This window comes from Geotrypetes seraphini, chromosome 11, assembly GCF_902459505.1.
Source record: "Geotrypetes seraphini chromosome 11, aGeoSer1.1, whole genome shotgun sequence".
Lineage (NCBI taxonomy): Eukaryota > Metazoa > Chordata > Amphibia > Gymnophiona > Dermophiidae > Geotrypetes > Geotrypetes seraphini.
This window is the reverse complement of record NC_047094.1, coordinates 97,461,415-97,482,319: the sequence shown is the minus strand read 5'-3', so window position 1 is coordinate 97,482,319 and position 20,905 is coordinate 97,461,415. Positions and strand designations below refer to the sequence as shown.

At 45.2% G+C, this 20,905-nt stretch overlaps 1 protein-coding gene across 1 annotated transcript in view; it reads right to left on the bottom strand.

Annotated features, from left to right (window-relative positions):
• Positions 1 to 17,290, bottom strand: part of SYCP2 (synaptonemal complex protein 2) — a 406,987-nt gene extending 389,697 nt beyond the window's left edge. The window contains exon 1 of the mRNA XM_033914513.1: positions 17,189 to 17,290. Within this exon, the coding sequence (XP_033770404.1) occupies positions 17,189 to 17,191 (3 nt within the window). The 5' untranslated portion in view covers positions 17,192 to 17,290. The remainder of the gene's footprint in view (positions 1 to 17,188) is intronic.
• Between the last annotated feature and the right edge of the window lie 3,615 nt (positions 17,291 to 20,905).

Below are 20,905 nucleotides of genomic sequence, written 5' to 3'. Positions count from 1 at the left end.
AATGGTGTTACAGGGTTTGGTTTTGGTCTTTTACTTTTCCCATCTGTAGCAAATACAGTATCCAATGTAAGTTGTTTTCTTGAAGCCATCTGAAATCACTTTAGTTAAACTGAAGGGATTAAATAGTTATAAAATCTTTAGTGAGAATGTCCAGGGAGAGGAGCTCTGCACTCAAACTGCCATCCTCCTCACCTCCAAGTTCCGGAATGTGATGGGGTTCTATGTCCAGTCACTGGCCAGCAGAGGGAAGTGGTCTGATTCTGGTCAGAATCAGAAGGAGCTCATTTTCATATGGATACTGCAAAGATAACTGGGAGCTCTCAACTCACCAGGAATGAAAAAGGGGTTAGAAAACAAGACTCCTGGAAAAGTAGAGCTCCTCAGGTGATCCTCGAGGGGAAGAATGCTGGTAAAAGCCTAACCCTTAGTATGCCTAAATATCTGAGTGACCAGAGCATCCAATATACTCAGGGAGAATAGCTGAGTCATTAAAGGGATAAGAGGTAGGCAATCATAATAAATGGAACTTCTAATTCAGAGACAAGAACTTCTGGTCAAGTCAATGCCAGCTACCCTGAAGCCTGCATTCTGGGAAATTCCTCACAATTAATGTCACAAGACTGTTCAGTCCTGAGTTTCAAGACCTGCATCTTGCGACTCTCCAAATCTCCAGATCAGAATCAATCATTTATCTTATCTTCAGAGATGGTGCCTCTATCAGAATAATATAAAAAGGCGGGGGGGCACGTGATGCCGGGAGAGTGAACGGACGTGCCTCTCTCACATAAGAGGCGCCTGTTTTCACCCTGGAGGCAGCGGCGGTTCAGGAACTGACCCGATCCCTCACGCTGGTTATGGAGGACAAATTGGCTACCATCCAGACCTTCATGGAGGGCATACAGGAAAGCCTTGACTCCCAGACTGGTCGGCTGCAGAGGGCTGAGGACCGCATTGCTCAGCAGGAGGATACTGTGGCTAATCACGAAGAACGGCTGCGCACGCTGGAATCCACGAATAAGACCTTGCTGGAACGCATCGAAGATCAGGAGAACAGAGGCCGGCGTAATAATCTACGGTTTGTGGGGATCCCTACTTCTGTCTGCGATGTGGACCTGCGTAGCTGGCTAGAGGAATGGCTGCCTAAGGCTGTGGGCCTGCTTGAAACACCGACACCGTTCTTTATTGAACGCGCCCACAGACTGGGATCACGGCGAGACGACGACGCCAGACCCCGGCCGGTCATTGCACGATTCCACAATTATGCTTTGAAGGAGAGAGTGCTAGCTGCCTACAGACGCGACAAAAATCTACACCTGCAATTTGAGGGGAACAAGATTCTTCTCTTCCAAGATTTCTCCCCTCAGGTCTCGTCTAGATGCCGGGCCATGGCGCCTTACTGCAGCGAGCTTTTTAAGCGTAACATCCGCTTTACCCTCTTGTACCCAGCTAGAGCCCGAGTGACTTACAATAACACTACTACTTTTTATGATACTCCAGAGGCGTTGGATGGCTTTATCAAATCTCTTCCTGCTGTTGCTGTTCGTGGTGACGGGGGGGTCTCTTGACCTGTTATGGACATCTTTCTCCATCGATCCACCACCTGACCCCCAATACGCTTTGTTCTCTTGTTCTCCTTTGGACATTTTGTATGGCGGGGGGATGTACATGTTGTTGATGGGCTGTCTGTTGTTGTTGGCCTGTAGAATCTTCTTTAGGCTGTAGTGTGCTGAGAGTGGCTCTCTCAGGAGTCCTGTCTCGTGCTGGGTGACTCTACCCTAGAGCTGTCTGCTCCTGGCCCGTGGTGATTTCGTGGCGACACTTGGCCATCACTGCTCTGAGGGGAGCTGATCCTGTATGACTCTGGACCCTCTTACTCCATCTTCGGTGGAGCAGTTTGACATACTGGACTCCCTGCTGTCTGTTTGTTTGTTTTTATTCTCCTGTTTTCCTGTTTGGGATGTTCTGCTGTGCACGAGCTCTGGCTGACTAATCTTGTTCTGGTGTATCTGTGTGCCCTGGTTACCTGAGGGGCCTTCTCAGCTATGGCCACTTCTTCTTGTATTTTGCGTTACCTGCTTATGCTGAGTTCCCTTAGATTGGGGGCTTGAGTGTTCTTGACTCGCTCCTAGCTGGCTTCATATTCCTGTCCAGTTCTTGTTCTTTACATTTGGGTATGTGATGCTTTTTCTGGGTGGGAGGCTTGGCTGTGATGCAGAGGACCACAATATGCAATGCTGCGGCCCGGAGCTACCTGATGGTTTAGTTTTCAGAGTTGGGGTTTAGCGAGGATTTTCCTTGCTGTGATGTTTGTTGGGTGGGTGGGGAGGGGGGGCGAAGGAATGACTGGATGCCTGTGGAATGTATGGTTGTCTGTATGGACTATGGTGGGTTGCCGCTTGGAACTTGCCTGAGGGAGTGTGTGAGTGTCTAGCTCCGGTGCGCATGGGGGCTCCGCCTATGGGGGGTATGGATGTTTGCATGTCTTTTCCAGTGCTGATTCACTACTTTGGTATGAGAGTGTCACTTTGCTACTTCATGAGCGGACGGAGGCATTGGCTGGGACGGCCTCTACCGCTCCTTGCATGGTTATTGTCTGTCTGCTTCATATATATATATAACGGTTAAATGGTACAATTGCGTGTTAACTCTTTAAATGTAGATGGGATACATTCACCCATTAAACGTACTAAAATCCTAGCATATCTTAAGCGCGAACACACTGATATCGCATTCCTACAGGAGACCCATCTGAGCTCTGTGGAACATGGGAAACTGCGTAGGGGTTGGGTGGGGCAGGTACATTCTGCATCATTTACCTCTCGTAAATGCGGGGTGGCGATTCTCATACATAAGAATTTACCCTTCCACTTGCATAACCAAATTGATGATCCCAATGGGAGGTTCCTGATACTTGTGGGCGAACTCTGGGGCAAACCTTTACTTTTGTGTAACATCTACGCACCTAATACATATTCTTCCACATTCTTTACATCAGTGGTGGGCCACTTGGCACCCCTCATGCCCCAACCGGTCATAATGGGAGGCGACTTTAACTTTGTAGCACATCCCCAGTGGGATCGCCGGCCGGCGCAGCCGGTGCCAAAGGGACACTTTGCCAAAGGGATCCACTTTCTCATTAAGGAGCTGGATCTGTTGGATGCTTGGCGTGCGCTGCACCCCTCTGAACTTGACTTCTCTTTCTACTCTCACCCCCATATGTCTCACTCGCGCATCGACTACTTTCTCATCTCAGCCTCTCTCTTCCCGAATTTGTCGTCGGCGAATCTTTCCCCACCTTTAGTGTCCGACCACGCTTTATTGAGCCTTGATCTCCAATTCGGTTCTCAGTCGGAGAGTCGTATTTGGCGGATGTCCCCATTCCTCTACAAAGACGAGGAATTTCGGGACTTTTTTCAAAAGAGGTGGGGGGAGTTCCATAGCACCAATTCGGTAACTGATGTAGGCCCCGTTGTATATTGGGAGGCGGCTAAAGCGGTTATGCGAGGTCATATATTGGCTTACACTGCGTCCCGGAATAAGAAGAGGGATGGGGAACTTTTGGCCTTATCGCGGGACCTTGCCAGCTTTCGCTCTCTACATATTTCCCGCCTAGACAACACCTCCAAACAGGCCATGTCTGACGTTAAGAAAAAAATCAACCTACTTTTAGATCAAAGAGCCACTCGTAATATTTACTGTTACAAATACAAGCTCTATCGATGGGGGGACAAAACAGGGAGACTGTTGGCGAATTTGGTGCGCCCGCACAACACCCGTCACACCATTACTTCTATCAAAGATAAACATGGCGACACGCATGTCACTCACTCGTCTATCACTCAACAGTTTGTACAATTTTACACAGACCTGTACGCCGCACAACCCTATGATGACACTGCAAGTGAGAGATTTTTTCAGGGCCTACGTCTACCCACCTTGACGGAGTCTCAGAGTCTTGCTTTAAATGGCCCTATTCTAGCAGACGAACTGCAAGCTGCCATCAAAAAACTCAAGTTGGCTAAAACACCAGGCCCCGATGGTTTGGGCCCGGAATTCTATAAATTATTAGATCCTCCAGCACTGGCCTCTTTGCAGCAATACTTTATGGGACTCCGCAGCGCTACGCCTCCGGGGAATTCGCACAATCAAGCACATGTCATTATTCTTCCCAAGCCTGGGCGCCCCCTTGACGCTTTAGGATCCTACCGTCCCATTTCTCTTCTCAATCAAGATGTAAAACTTTTGGCTAGTATATTGGCGACGCGCCTAAATACCTTCTTACCTTTACTCATCCACGAGGATCAGGTTGGCTTTGTCCCAGGCAGGCACGCCTCCATGAACCTCCTCCGAGTCCTCGCAGTGTTACAACACCCTCGCACAGTTTCTGATCGGGCGCTCATCACCAGCCTGGATGTGGAGAAGGCATTCGATATGGTCTCGTGGCCTCATTTATTTTGCACGCTGACTCGTTTTGGGATCCAGGGGGACTTCCTCGCTTGGTTGACGGCGCTCTATCATTGTCCCACGTCCCGACTTCTGGTGAATGGTAGCCTTTCTAATACCTTCTCTTTGGGTCGCGGCACACGCCAAGGTTGCCCCCTCTCGCCCCTCCTTTTTCTACTTTCACTTGAACCTTTAGCAGCTCGTATCCATCAGGATGTGGGGTTGGAGGGTATTCGGCTGGGGACTAACGAATTTCGTATAAGCATGTTCGCTGATGACATACTCTTGTATGTAAACCACGCAGATCAGACTATGCCTGCTCTGATGTCCATCATTCGAGCGTATGGTGTCTTTTCTGGTCTGAAAATTAATTTTGAAAAAACGGAGGCCCTTCTGCTGAGGGGTTCGCAAACGGATTCCTGGTGTGGGGATCTCGGGGTGAGTATTGCCCCGGGAAAGTTGAAATACCTCGGTATCATGCTTTTTACAAACCCGCATAAAATGTATGAGGCTAATATTTCTGCTACTATTGGACGGATTAAAACACTATGCCTTAAATGGCACTCGCTTCCACTATCGCTTCTGGGACGTGTGGCTCTGGTAAAAATGGTGATGTTCCCGAAACTGCTCTACCCATTGCAAACTATACCGGTCTGGATTTCTCAGGCGGACGAGCGCACTTACCAGTCCATTATTAGCTCTTTCGTGTGGAGGGGAAAAAGGCCTCGCATCAGTGCGCTTAAATTATCTCAACATAGAACACGAGGGGGCTTGGGCCTACCCTCCCTACGCATCTATAATGCCGCCGCTCTTCTGCGCTGGATTCATGAGCAACTAGTCTCCTCGCGGCGTTACTCGCCCAAATCTTTACTCAGGGACTGCTGCTTGCCCTGGTCCTTCTCCTCCTTTCTCCATGGGGCGAGGGGGGGGAGCGCAACCCCGCGCCGCTAAATATCCCTTCCTCCTTCCTTTCAGAAAGGCTTGGCGGTGGTGGCGCAGCCTACAACATAAAACATCTGCTGTATCTCCGTTTCTCTCTCTCCTGTGGAATCCTAACTTCGCTTCCGGGGTGGGGGGGTTGGCAGGATTGAGAGATCGTACCGCCCGCACCACAACTGTGGGCAACGTTCTGGCTCTGGGAGGGGGGGAATCCCCTTCCTTTGCACAAATGCGATCGGAATGGCGCCTACCTCCTACACACATGTACACTTATTTGCAAATCCATCACTACTATCATTCCTTAGAGCGAACTCACGGGGATAGTTGGAGATATGGCCCTCTTGATTTGATCTTTCTCGCCACCCCGACTGACTCCAATAGAATCTCCACATGGTATAAGGCAGGAAGGGATCACTCGGGTGAGGGAAGCCTTCGGGTCTTGGGGGGGGAATGGTCCACAGAGCTTGGCATGCAGGTCTCCGAGGATGATCTAGGGCTCTTCTTCCACACACTTTACTTACATGTGAAGGCTGCAAGCCTACAAGAAACTCAATATAAAATACTGCATCGTTCTTATATCACTAGAGCTAGAGGTTCCCACATGGGAATATGGTGTGACGACACCTGCTCTAAATGTAACACCCACAGGGGTGACTATCTCCATTCTTTCTTCACTTGCCCCTCATTACAATTCTGGGATTCGGTGCAGCTCTTTCTGGCGAAGGTCCTAAATTGTACTGTGCCCTGGAACCCTCCCGCGTTGCTATTGGGCGATGTCACGGACTTTAATCAGCATGGTCTGGATTTCCCTGCGCAAAAATATCTCCTCCATGCGCTCCTAGTGGGCAAGCAACTCATTCTCAAATTTTGGGCTCTTCAGGATATCCCGACCTATGGCATGTGGCTGGACCGCATGAAACTTCAGGCACGGTTTGAGCTGGACACCTATGAGACCCGAACCCAGCCCCACTGGAAACTTTATTGTTCGTTCTGGAGGACAACCTTGGTTTAGAGCGCGTGCCTATTGTGTGATTTGGATCTGCTCTGAGTTTGTGTATAACTGCGTGTGCGTAGTATCCCACTTCCTATTTCCTACTTCTGTACTTTTTCTTTACTGAACCTTTTTCTTTCTTATACCGTTGTGACAGGCTCTCTGGAGCATCTGTATACTCAATCGGGTTTTGAGCGCTTCTTGCACACTGAACTATATCAGCGTAAACATATGATTGAAGGTGTGATAAGGGTGTGTGTGACGGTTTGAATGTTTTGAATGGGGGGTGCATGTAGTGTGGATGTACTGGAATGCATGGGGGACTTTTAGGTTGTAGGTCTTCTTTCAAAAAAGGCGGGGGATGCAGGAGGGCCCGCGGCTTTACCCTGTTACTAGATACTCATTGCCTGCGGGGGTGTCGAACCCCCCCTTCTTCTTTGGCATATACCACCATGCTTATGATTGTTTAGTATGTTATTCACATTGAGTGCTGCGGTTCTGCAGCTTGGATCCCATTGCTCCTTATCATATTCTCATTACCCCAGCATTGTACCGCACTATACTGTCCTGACTCTGTGATCCTGTGTTTTCAGCACTGTTTTTCGGCAATGTCTCTGGCAATGCTTTGTTTTGCATTGTTACTGTTTTTGATATGTCTATGATACTGATCTTGTTCTGTATTGTAGTGGGCAGCGGTTGTCCTTGTATCTCTTGTCTTAATAAACATGATATTTAAAAAAAAAAAAAAAAAAAGGCATCTCTGGGAATCAAGAGTTATCTGGTGCTATCATGAGGTCATCTTGTGATCTCATCAGTTCATGTACTTCACTGAACTCCTCTACTCATCTCTTCATCACTGGAACACTTCAGAGCATGCCTAGCCAGAATGACAACCTTCTGACATACATCTCCATCCCAAGGGAGCAGAGATTTGCTTTACCATCACGATGTATAAACAAGCTCTGTTGTACTAGTGGCTCATAAGCAGGTGGTTCAATTATGGGCCTAGGGAGTCAGTTTACTTTGAATTATTTCTGATAAGTATTCATTCTCCAACATTAAAATAAAACATTTGTCTACAACTTCATTCTAAGTTATCTAGCATTTTTACATAACTCTTACATTCTAATCATCACTGTTTTTCATTCTTGGTTATACAGTATCACTTGTTTGTAAATAAATTGTTTTTTATTTTTATCTGGGACCTGAGTCATTTGTTTATTAGTGTGTCCAGGAGCTAAGGATTCAGATGTGTTGGACAGGGGGATGTAACACTGCATCCTAATTTTCCAGTATACTAAATAATGTAATTTGCATGTCCCTACCTACACTGTCCAACAGGAGGCAGTGTGTTTCAGATTTGTTTCTACAAATGAGTCGTAAAGAGTGAATAACTGGCCTAATGGTTAATGCAGTGGGCTGAGAACCCGGGGAATTGAGTTCAATTACCACTGCAGCTCCTTGTGACTTTGGGCAAGTCACTTTGCCCCAGGTACAAAGTAAGTGCTTGTTTATAATATGTAAATCACTTTGATTGTAACTACAGAAAGGCGGCATACAGGTGGCTACTATATCTGATGGAGAACTTTGGAGGGTGCCACTGAAGCCAATGACCCCATCTGAACATCCATTATGTTTGTATGTGTTGTTCCTGAAACATACGTGTGGTTGCTGCTCCTGAAGCTACACCTGAGGCTGTAGTAGCTGAGGCAACTCGTGGTTACCAAAACTGAAGTCACGCCTGTACATATTGCATCTTAAGCAAAGCTTGTGAATGTTGTTTTCAAAGCCATGCCTGAAAATAGTGCATCTGCAATTATGGCTGTGGAAGAAACAACCTTATGCATGCTCATTTAAGTCTAAGTCAACAACTAATGATGCAGCAGCTTGAAGGCCCACTTGTAGCTACATCTGTGAATGTTACATGTGTCCCCAGCAGACAGTTGTAGCCTCAAAGCCTATAAGCAAAGTTAGAAACATAGAAACATGATGGCAGATAAAGGCCAAATGGCCCATCCAGTCTCTCTGAGAGATCCCACATGCCTATCCCAGGCCCTCTTGAATTCAGAGACAGTCTCTGTTTCCATCACTATTCCACACATTTACCCACCCTTTCCATAAAAAAGTATTTCCTCAGGTTACTCCAGAGCCTATCACCTCTTAACTTCATCCTATGCCCTCTCATTGCAGTTTCCTTTCAAATGAAAGAGACTTGACTCATGCACATTTATATTATGCAGGTATTTAAACGACTATCATATCTCCCCTCTCCCGCATTTCCTCCAAAGTATACATAAGAACATAAGAAGTTGCCTCCGCTGGGTCAGACCAGAGGTCCATCGCGCCCAGCAGTCCGCTCCTGCAGCGGCCCACCAAGTCTATGACCTGTAAGGTGATCCTTGTCTAAAACCCTTTATTCCCCTTTATGCTTCTATCTATATCCTTTCATAATCCTATCTCTACCTCTATCTGTATCACTCAATCTCTGCATCCTTCAGGAATTTATCCAATCCTTCTTTAAAACCCCATAGTGTACTCTGTCCTATCACAACCTCCGGAAGCGCATTCCAGGTGCCCACCTTCTGAGTGAAAAATAACTTCCTAGCATTGGTTCTAAACCTGTCCCCTTTCAATTTCTCTGAGTGCCTCCTTGTTCTTGTGGTTCCCAATAGGCTGAAGAATCTGTCCCTCTCTACCTTCTCTATGCTTTTCAGGATCTTGAAAGTCTCTATCATGTCTCCTCTGAGTCTCCGCTTTTCCAGGGAGAAAAGCCCCAGCCTTTCTAACCTGTCTGCATATGGAAGGTTTTCCATACCTTTTATCATTTTCGTCGCTCTTCTCTGTACCCTCTCTAGTATTGCCATGTCCTTCTTAAGGTACGATGACCAATATTGGACACAGTACTCCAGATGCGGGCGCACCATCGCACAATACAGTGACATGATGACTTCATTCGTTCTGGTTGTAATACCTTTTTAATAATACCCAACATTTTGTTTGCTTTCTTTGCGGCTGCTGCACATTGTGCCGTTGACTTCATTGTTGTATCCACCAGCACACCCAAGTCTTTTTCAAGGTTACTTTCCCCTAGTACTAATCCCCCCATTTTATAGCTGAACATCGGGTTCTTTTTCCCTATATGCATGACCTTGCATTTCTCTACATTGAAGTTCATCTGCAATTTATTAGCCCACTCCTCCAGTTTGTTCAGGTCCTTGTGTAGGTCTTCACATTCCTCCGCGGTTCTAACCCTGCTACAGAGTTTTGTGTCATCCGCAAATTTTATAACTTCACACTTCATCCCTGTTTCTAGGTCATTTATAAATACATTGAACAGCAGCGGTCCGAGCACCGACCCCTGTGGAACACCGCTCATGACCCTCCTCCAGTCCGAGTAGTGGCCCTTCACTCCAACCCTTTGCTTTCTGCCTGCCAACCAGTGTTTAATCCATCTGTATACGTCCCCTTCCACCCCGTGGTTCCACAGTTTCCTAAGTAACCGCTCATGGGTACCTTGTCAAAGGCTTTTTGGAAGTCGAGATAAATGATGTCTATGGGTTCCCCTTTGTCCATCTGGCTGTTTATCTCTTCAAAGAAGTGCAGTAAGTTTGTTTGGCATGATCTTCCCTTGCAGAAGCCATGCTGGCTCGCTTTCATTTGTCCATTTTTTTCTATGTGCTCACAGATGCTGTCTTTTATCAGTGCTTCTACCATCTTGCCCGGAACTGAAATCAAGCTTACCGGCCTGTAGTTCCCCGGGTCACCCCTCGATCCCTTTTTAAAGATAGGTGTAACATTTGCTATTTTCCAGTCCTCCAGGATCTCCCCAGTTTTCAAGGATAGGTTGCAAATTTGTCAGAGTGTTTCTGCTATTTCAGATTGAGATCTTTAAGTCTTTCCCCATACCCCTTATCACGAAGACCACACACCATTTTAGTAGCCTTCCTCTAGATCGACTCTATCCTTTTTATATCTTTTTGAAGGTGCAACCTCCAGAATTGTACACAATATTCTAAATGAGGTCGCACCAGAGTCTTACACAGAGGCATCAATACCTCCTTTTTCCTACTAGCCATACTTATTTATTTATTTATTCATTCAATTTTCTATACCGTTCTCTCAGGGGAGCTCAGAACGGTTTACATGAATTTATTCAGGTAATAAAGCATGTTTCCCTGTCTGTCCCAGTGGGCTCACAATCTATCGAATGGGGCAATGGGGAGATTAAGTGACTTGCCCAGAGTCACAAGGAGCAGCGTGTGTTTGAACCCACAGCCTCAGGGTGCTGAGGCTGTAGCTTTAACCACTGCACCACACTCCCCCTCTCCCTATGCAACCTAGCATTCTTCTAGCTTTCGCCATTACCTTTTCAACCTGTTTGGCCACTTTAAGATCATCACATACAATCACACCTAAGTCCCGCTCTTCCGTCGTGCACATAAATTTTCACCCTCTGGTTTTAGCAGCCCAAATGCATGACCTTGCATTTCTTGGCATTAAATTTTAGCTGCCAAATTTCAGACCATTTTTCAAGCTTTGCCAGGCCTTTCTTCATGTTATTCATACCATCCAGCGTGTCTACTCTATTGCAGATTTTGGCATCATCCACAAAGAGGCAAATCTTACCCGACAACCCTTCAGCAATATCATTTATAAAAATGTTAAAAAGAACAGACCCAAGAACAGAACCTTGAGGCACACCACTGGTAACATCCCTTTCCTCAGAGCGATCTCCATTGATCATTACCTTCTGTCGCCTTCCACTCAATCAGTTCCTGACCCAGCCCATCACTTTTGGATCCATCCCAAGGGCAGTTTATTTATTAGACGTCTGTGTGGAACACTGTCAAAGGCTTTGCTAAAATCTAAATACAACACATCTAGCGCATAACCTCTATCCAATTCTCTGGTCACCCAGTTAAAGAAATTGATCAGATTTGTCTGACAAGACCTACCTCCAGTGAATCCATGTTGCCTCCAGTCCTGTAATCCAGGATTCCAGACACTTCACCATTCTCTGTTTTAAAAGCATTTCCATTAATTTACTTACTATAGAAATCAGACTTACCGGCCTGTAATTCCCTACTTCTTCCTAATTTCCACTTTTGTGTAGAGGGACCACATCCGCCCTTCTCCAGTCCTCCGGTACCACTCCCAACTCTAGAGACTCATTGAAAAGGTCAATCAGCAGAGCCACCAGAACTTCCCTAAGTTTCTTCAGCACCCTCGGATGTACACCATCCGGCCCCATCACTTTGTTCACCTTTATTTTAGCTAGCTCCTCATGAACACAACTTTCTGAAAATCGATCAGGGTCTATTACTCCTCCATCTCTATTCACGTTTGTCTCCTGCAGTCCCACTCCCAGTGCTTCAGTTGTGAACACAGAACAGAAATATTTGTTAAGCAATTCAGCCTCTCCTTTATCTATATTCCTCCCCTTCACCTTTGAGTCTCACAATGCCACTGTTGCACTTCTTCCTATCACTCATATATCTAAAATAAATGTCTTATCTCCCCGTTTTACCAAGTCAACTATTTTTTCTTCCATTTGCATCTTTGCTTTTTTGACTACAAGACCAGCCTCTCTTAACTTTTCCAGATATTTTTGCCTGTCTTCCTCTTTCTACGATCTTTTGTAGTTTATGAAAGCTAACCTCTTATTCCTTACCTTCCCAGCTACTATTTTTGAGAACCAAAGCAGCCTTTTCTTCTTCTTACTTTTACTTACTTGCCTCACAAAAAGGTTTGTCACCCTTATAATTGCCCCTTTCAGTTTTGCCCACCACATTTCCACTCCTTCCAGACGTTCCCACCCAGACAACAATGGTACAGCTACCTTCCTGAAAAAGACACAGTCTTCTTCAGTAGCTGTTACATGCCTCTGACTGGAAAAGCAGCAAAATACATTTCACTCGTCACTGCAGTAAACCAGCAGCATATTAGCAATGGAGTAAATGTGCACATTGAAGGTAAGCAAATTAGAAGAGAACTCCCAAGCCATTGCCAAGAAGAAATAGGAATAGCTGAGGGAGAGCTACTAAGGGAGATACTATAAGCAACCCATATAGGAGGCTGGAGGAGATGAGAAATACAGAAGACAACAGCATCCACAAAACAAATAAGACTGGAGGAACTGAGCAGCCTACAAGGGAGGTGCCATTTTTGCTGCACAGCATAGTAACTTGCAGGAACTATGCCACAGGAATGTGCCATGTAGTAGAGGAGGATGTTGCCACAGGAGTGTGCAATGTAGTAGAGGAGGATGTTGACCACACACAGCACTAGAGGGTACTGCTATTACATAGTCCGGGAATCTGTTGGCATTATCCATCCCAAGAGTCTGCTGTAACCATGCAGCACTAGAGAATGCTGCCTGCACAAAGTACAAAAGGATACTAACACACAGTCCATAAGGAAAATTTTAAATTAAAAAATATCGACTCTTATCTGGAATAAATCATATTGAACTGTAGGTACACAAGTAAGGCCTTTCTGAAGAATACTTGCTTGAAGATCTGTAAGTCTCATGTCTGACAGGTTGAAGATCGAAATATCTATCTCCAATTATGCAGTGGATATCTGCCTTTCCCTCTGACTTGTCCTCTTATTGGAAAGTATCTCCTCTGTGGACATGACAAAGGATATGCTCTGCAAGGAGCTTTAATAACATAATAATTTGCTTATAGACTGGATGGACCATTCGGGTCTTTATCTGCTGTCATCTACTATGTTACTATAGACCGTAACTACCTTGCAGTTCAGTGCAGTTTATAGTATTAAAAAGAAAACTGCACATTCGCAGTGAATCACAATTCATCTATTTAAAATTTTTTCTCAAAAAGATATGTTTTTAACAATTTTCTGAAATTTAGATAGGAATCAGAGTTTAGAATCAAATTATTAAACCACTTGTCCCAGAAAGCAGCTTGATAAGCAAGAATTCTATTGAAAAATTGCTTGTAAAGACAACCCTTTACAGAAGGGAAAGCAAAAAACCTACAATATAGGTGGGTATTAGACCATGTAGTAGTGTCTTGTAGCAAATACAACCAAATTTAAATAATATTCTTGCTTCAATCCACAACCAATGCAACTTCTGGTAATAATTTGAAACATGATCAAATTTCTTAGATTGAATATCAACCTAATAGCGGTGTTCTGGATAATTTGCAGCCTCTTGATATTCTTTTTACATAATGCTAAATAAATCAAGTTGCAATAATCCAGGGTACTTAGGACAAAAGATTTACCGTATTTTCGCGGATATAACACGCGCGTTATACGCGTTTTTACCTACCGCGCATACCCCCCGCGCGTTATATGCCTGAGCGCGGTATACAAAAGTTTTTAAACATAGTTCCCACCCCGCCCGACGCCCGATTCACCCCCCCAGCAGGACCGCTCGCACCCCCACCCCGAACGACCGCTCGCACGCGCTCCCACCCGCACCCGCATCCACGATCGGAGCAAGAGGGAGCCCAAGCCCTCTTGCCCGGCCGACTCCCCGACGTCCGATACATCCCCCCCCGGCAGGACCACTCGCACCCCCACCCCGAAGGACCGCCGACTTCCCGACAATATCGGGCCAGAAGGGAGCCCAAACCCTCCTGGCCACGGCGACCCCCTAACCCCACCCCGCACTACATTACGGGCAGGAGGGATCCCAGGCCCTCCTGCCCTCGACGCAAACCCCCCTCCCCCCCCAACGACCGCCCCCCCAAGAACCTCCGACCGTCCCCCCAGCCGACCCGCGACCCCCCTGGCCGACCCCCACGACCCCCCCACCCCCCTTCCCCGTACCTTTGGTAGTTGGCCGGACAGACGGGAGCCAAACCCGCCTGTCCGGCAGGCAGCCAACGAAGGAATGAGGCCGGATTGGCCCATCCGTCCTAAAGCTCCGCCTACTGGTGGGGCCTAAGGCGCGTGGGCCAATCAGAATAGGCCCTGGAGCCTTAGGTCCCACCTGGGGGCGCGGCCTGAGGCACATGGGCCCAACCCGACCATGTGCCTCAGGCCGCGCCCCCAGGTGGGACCTAAGGCTCCAGGGCCTATTCTGATTGGCCCACGCGCCTTAGGCCCCACCAGTAGGCGGAGCTTTAGGACGGATGGGCCAATCCGGCCTCATTCCTTCGTTGGCTGCCTGCCGGACAGGCGGGTTTGGCTCCCGTCTGTCCGGCCAACTACCAAAGGTACGGGGAAGGGGGGTGGGGGGTCGTGGGGGTCGGCCAGGGGGGTCGCGGGTCGGCTGGGGGGGCGGTCGGAGGTTCTTGGGGGGGGGCTGTCGTTGGGGGGGAGGGGGGTTTGCGTCGAGGGCAGGAGGGCCTGGGATCCCTCCTGCCCGTAATGTAGTGCGGGGTGGGGTTAGGGGGTCGCCGTGGCCAGGAGGGTTTGGGCTCCCTTCTGGCCCGATATTGTTGGGGAGTCGGCGGTCCTTCGGGGTGGGGGTGCGAGTGGTCCTGCCGGGGGGGGGGGGAATGTAACGGACGTCGGGGGGGGCATCAGGCTTTCAGGATGGGGACAGACCTTCAAGGGGGGACAGGACTTCAAGGGGGGACAGTGCACGGAAAGTCAGGGGGGTGAACGGAGAGTCGGGACAGCGCACGGAAAGTCAGGGCAGTGCACGGAAGTCAGGGGGGGTGAACGGAGAGTCGGGACAGCGCACGGAAAGTCAGGGCGGGCGAAAGGAGCGTCGGGCATCATGCGCGGTATACCCGTGAGCGCGGTATACAAAAGTTTTTGTACATATCATCGTGATTTCTGCGCGCTATACCCGTGTGCGCGTTTTACACGGGAGCGCGTTATATCCGCGAAAATACGGTAATGCATTTAAGCTTTTAGTTCAAAGTAAAATAAGCTCTAATGATCCAAAGTTTCCAAAGCAAAAAGTAACATTTCCTAACTAAAGAATTAATCTGAACCTCAAATGATAGATCATGATCCAAACTGATCCCCACGATTTTAATAGTTTGTAGAATAGGATAAATTATTTCATTCAAATTTAATGTACTCTTTAAGCTTATTAGTTGGTGATAATAGAAATAATTTAGTTTTGTCAGGGTTAAGTTTTAACTTAAAGTCTTTCATCCAAGATTCCACCGAGTGTAAGATCGAAGATATGAATTGTGAAATGTTTATGGAAAGATCAGAAACTGGCATAACTATAAAGTTTGATTCCAAAAGAAGATAATCTAGTTCCTAAGAGGTTAGATAGAGATTAAAAAGTGTGGGAGAAAGAGGGGAAACCTGAGGTACCACACTTAGATTTTTCCATTTTACTAAGTACTGTTTTCTCCCATAAATCCTCTAAAAAAAGAAGAGAGTCCTGGTGGGGTTGCCAAAATAGAGACAAGACTATTTAAAGGGGAAGTAAACATTTGTTTGAGTCATTATGTACTCTCTTTTTGTCTCATTCTTCTGTTTGCTGAGTATGTACTTAAGTTAAAGCCCTTGATGGAGCATGGGAGTGAGACCTGGATGAAAACCGTGTTAGGTTTAACATCCTCTTTTACCTTAGACCAGGAGTAGGCAATTCCAGTCCTCGAGAGCCGGAGCCAGGTCAGGTTTTCAGGATATCCACAATGAATATGTATGAGATGGATTTGCATGCGCTGCCTCCTTGAGATACAAATCTATCTCATGCATATCCTGAAAACCTGACCTGGCTCCGGCTCTCGAGGACCGGAATTGCCTACCCCTGCCTTAGACCATATATTAGAATAGAAACTCAGCCTGCTCAACTGTGAGGTGGTTACAGAGCACATAAAAATAGGCAGGAAAAGAAAATCATCCTTGTTGAAAAAAACAAATCAGTGGGAAATAAAAAGAGCAAACTTCCATTTGGTTTAACATATTAATATTCATATCTTTGCTATTCTTTAGAAACAATACGAGAGAACTTAAGGGACTAGAGAATAAATATTTCCCACCATCCAGTAATAGTTGGAAGTAGAGACAATTACTGTCTGCTAAGCCACAGATAGTCCAGTTTTCTGAAGAAAAAACTGAGGGAAATAAACAACAAAATACCACTTACCTCAACCTGGAAATGAATAAAAATTGCATATTTGCCAGGGATTTGCCATAGAAAAGGAGTAGAGCTGGGGAGGGGGAGTGATCTGGCACCATAAAGTGTTACCCTAGCTGGGAAATGAGGGATCTGGTTCCACCAAGTGTCACTCAGGCTTGGGCAAGAAATGAGCACAATTGTCCAGCAACTACCACCTCCTCAACTGATATCCAAAACAAACTATGACACAAGCTCACAAAAAACACCAAGAAGGAGCTGCATGGTCTGTCCACCCTTCACTAGGAGGTAGAGAAAAGTAATGAACATTTAATACTGCTCAATACCCTTAAAGGGCAAATCACTTGGAACTTATTTTTTCTGTCTCCCTCAGCTGGTTCATGGACATAACCATTTGTTATGGATTGGTCTGGTAAGGGCATAAAGGAAGTATCAATTTACTAAAAAGTGCTACCTCACTAATATACATGTGTTATTTACCACAGGTCCCTTTTTATGCAATGGGACATTTTCTAAAATGCAAGCTGAATATGAAGTGCATTTTAATAAATCTAGCCCCAAATTGGTTTTGTTCCTAAAACAAAACACTTATTAAGCATACCAAAAAGTCATGCTTGGGTAGAATCCAACAGAAATCCCACAGCACTTTCCTGGTATTATATATGTTGCATAATGTAAAAGGAAATGTTAAAACACTTGTCACATCCGGAACCATTTACTGGCAAACAAAATCAGAACTTTACAAAATGAAATGTAGCATATTAAGTAATTAAGTAAAACTAATTTACCATTAAGACGTCAAAGAAATCTTCAACAAGATTAATAAGAATTTCATTTTTTTTATTTTCTTGTCCACATATTAGAATCTCTTTGATCTTTTCAAACCAGGTAACCATGTAAATAAACAACAAATATATATGTTACTTTAATGAAGGTCACTAAATATCATTTAAAATAGATATTAAACATGTTACACCTTCACAAATACTACTGCTTCTCTACCAGAGCTCAATGAATACCATATTAATAAATCTTATAAAGTCAAAAATGATATACAGTATAATCTCGTTATAACGGATTTCAAGGGACCTGGAAAAACAGTCCGTTATATCCAGAGTCTGTTATATCCAGAGTTGCATTTTTTTTTAAACTTTATTTAGGTCAACTTGAAACAACATACAATCAATAAACAACAGTCACTGCACAACCATATCAGCAACATCAATAACAAAACTCAGCAACACATTGGTATGGCACGAAATGATTGCAAAACCAGAACACTAAAAGATGTTCTAAAGCAGTGGTATTCAACCCAGTCCTCAGGGACCACCTGGCCAGTCGGGTTTTCAGGATATCCACAATGAATATGGATGACAGATATTTTGAAAACCCGACTGGCCAGGTGGTCCTTGAGAAATGGGTTGAATACCACTGTTCTAAAGCATTATGTCGTACTGTACTGGGAAGAAAAATAATCTGTCATTTTTTTCTGGGCTACATTTTGATACTATATCACCAGCATGCCACGCACCTTGTAAGCGGAGCTTGCATGTGTTATAGCCGAACAAAACTACAGCTAAATGCGGCTCTGGGGACCAAATTGATTGGCCGTTATATCTGAAAGTCTGTTATATGTGAGTCCACTATATGCAATGATTTTCTGCATGTTTATAAAGGTGCAGGGCCAGGCCCAGCGGACCTCATCCGCTATAGATGAGGTTCCGTTATAAGCGAGTCCGTTATAATGAGATTATACTGTATTCTGTTGCTTTTTCCCAAAAGAGCATTTAACTGCAATTCTTCATCAGCTATCAAGGTAAAAGAGAAAAGCTTTTAGCTACTGTAAGGAAGGATTTGGTACTTACTTTGATAATCCTCTTTCCTGTAGAATAGCATATGGTTCCTTATCAATGGGTTGTATCCCCAATTTGTGAGTTGGATTGCAGATGTCAATCATTTTTCTCAGCTCCACCTCCCTACCTGGGCAGTATCCTCTCTTTTCAGCCCATACCAAAGCAAGTGATAACCCTTAAAAGAGAGAAATTACAAGGAGAGCTTCAGGGAACAACCTGGTAATATTAATTACAATCTGCTCTGCACAACAAAATAAAACCCCCAGACTAATAATCTCCGATAAAACTACAGTAAATACTTCAAAAGATACAAAAATAAGCAGTGAAAAGTCAATAGGTCCTTACAGCAGGAACTCTACCACACACATTAGAGATACACTACACAACCTGGTATAATACACAGTGTGAGGAGGCAGCGAAGGGAGAAAATCTCCAGCGCTTGATGCAACCGGAAAGTGAGTAAAGACCCGCTTCACCTGCACACCATCACTGGCTATGTCACGTGTGCTCAAAATAACAGTGATAATTAATAAATAATAAGTGATACAAATTATTAAGTCACTCAAATGTGCAAAAATGCTTGCAGAGAGCTCTGCTGTGAGAACCCTCCAGCCGTCCCCAGAAAAAAATACTCAGACTTAGCTTGAATTTTCATACGATAGCTTTCAATGAGACGAGGTGATATTATTCCAAGGAACCCCGTAAAGGTCCAACTAAGCCCAGTTTCCAGGACTCGAAGTGTCCCTTCCTCAGGGACCAGTTGCTAGCCAGAGAACAAATTCAAAAACACCGCCACAAAAAAGGGGGCAGGCAGTTAGAACAACAGCGGAGGCTGGAGAGAGGCAGAGCCATCCGAAAGGACGCAAAGCTTGTTTTAAAGTAGAGGATGACATCAGATGGAGTTACCAAGGGGTAACACCCAGGAGACAAGAAAGTAACTAAGGGGAGGAACCTAAACAGGGACCAAGCAGGGCTACAGAAACAATGGAAGGGGAAACAGTAATTAAATTATGGTTTTCCACTCGATATTATTATTAAGTCTCAGAGAGAGAAAGAGATAATGGTTATAGTGGATGGGCAGACTACATGGGCCATTTGACCTTTATGTGCCGTCATGTTTCTATGTTTCCAGACAGATGAACTGAGTTAAGGTGGAATATCCATAATTGTTCATGCAGCTGAATACGTGCAACCTTGTCACCCCTAAAGTCCCGAGGAATCTGTTCAATCACAAACCAGGCTAGATCGTAGAAACCATGGTTTTTCTCTAAACAGTGAGGAACCATCAGAGCAGAAGTGGCAGTGTTTAGTCTACATTTTTTGTTCAGACAGTCTTGTTTTTATACTTCTGCTTGTACAGCTCACATAAAATAAATTGCAGGGACAACTGAACTCTACCTTGTATCCCTCTCATATGATGCCCAGTACTTACTGGTCCATGGAAATCTGCGCCCAAGTCTCCCAGAACTCTGAAAGTCTTCCTCATATGCGGGGAAATTCAAAGGTTAACCTGGTGTCATTGGGACTTCTAGAATTGGCTGCTGGGTGAGAGCCGGATGTTGGAAGACTCCTGAAGCTACTAAATCTTTGTCTAGATCCTTGAAAAGACCTTTGGGACATGGGCCCCTCAGACCGCTAACTCAGCCTCCTGCAGCCGCGAAAGGAATAACGACTGGAATTCTCCGAGCCTCATGCTTTACTGTCCAGCAAGGACTTGGGATGACAATCCGTTATACTAGTCATCAGGTCTTCCAGGCCCTTTCCAAAGAGCACCTGACCCCTAAAAGGAAATTTGCTCAAAGTACTGTAGCTTTCGATACTGAATCTCTCGCCCACTGTCTGATCCATAGCATTCTGCAGGCTGAGTTAGAGTAAGCTGAGACTTTAGTCATGACTAGTCATGACTGTAAAATTGATTAAAGAATTAATACTGAAAGAGTTTATTGAATTCACAATATTGGAATTTGAACAAAATGAGAACTTCGAAATACTAGCATGCCAGTTGTCATGTTGTCAGTTGTCATCCTTTCCTACGTACCACCTAAAAACTGGCCTAATGTAAGGTTACTAAAATGGTGTATCGTCTTTGTAATAAGGCATATGGAGACAGACTTAAAGATCTCAATATGTATACTTTAGATCTGTGGTCTCAAACTCACAGTCCGCCAGGTACTATTTTGAGGCCCTCAGTATGTTTATCATAATCACAAAAGTAAAATAAAACAATTTCTTGATCATATGTCTCTTCAGCTATAAATTACAATATTATTATTAAGACTTAGCCAAAAGGAAAGATTTATAAACTACGAAGAGTTTTACCTCATGCAAAATTGTCATTTCTTTAATGGAGCACTGGATGACAACCTATAGGCTCAAACTTAATTCAGAAAAGACAACTTTCTTCGTTGCTTCGCCACATCCGCTTGACACCAAATCACCACTATGTATCAATAATCTTAATTACCCTATCCAACCTACCATAAAGATACTAGATGTAACTTTGGATCAGTGCCTAACCATGAGAGACCAGGTGGACTCCTTGATCAGATTTTTCACTCTCTGGAAACTCAGATCCATTACAGCTTATTTCGATACAGCGGCATTCAGAATCCTAGTCCAATCCCTCGTACTGAGTCTACTTGACTACTGTAA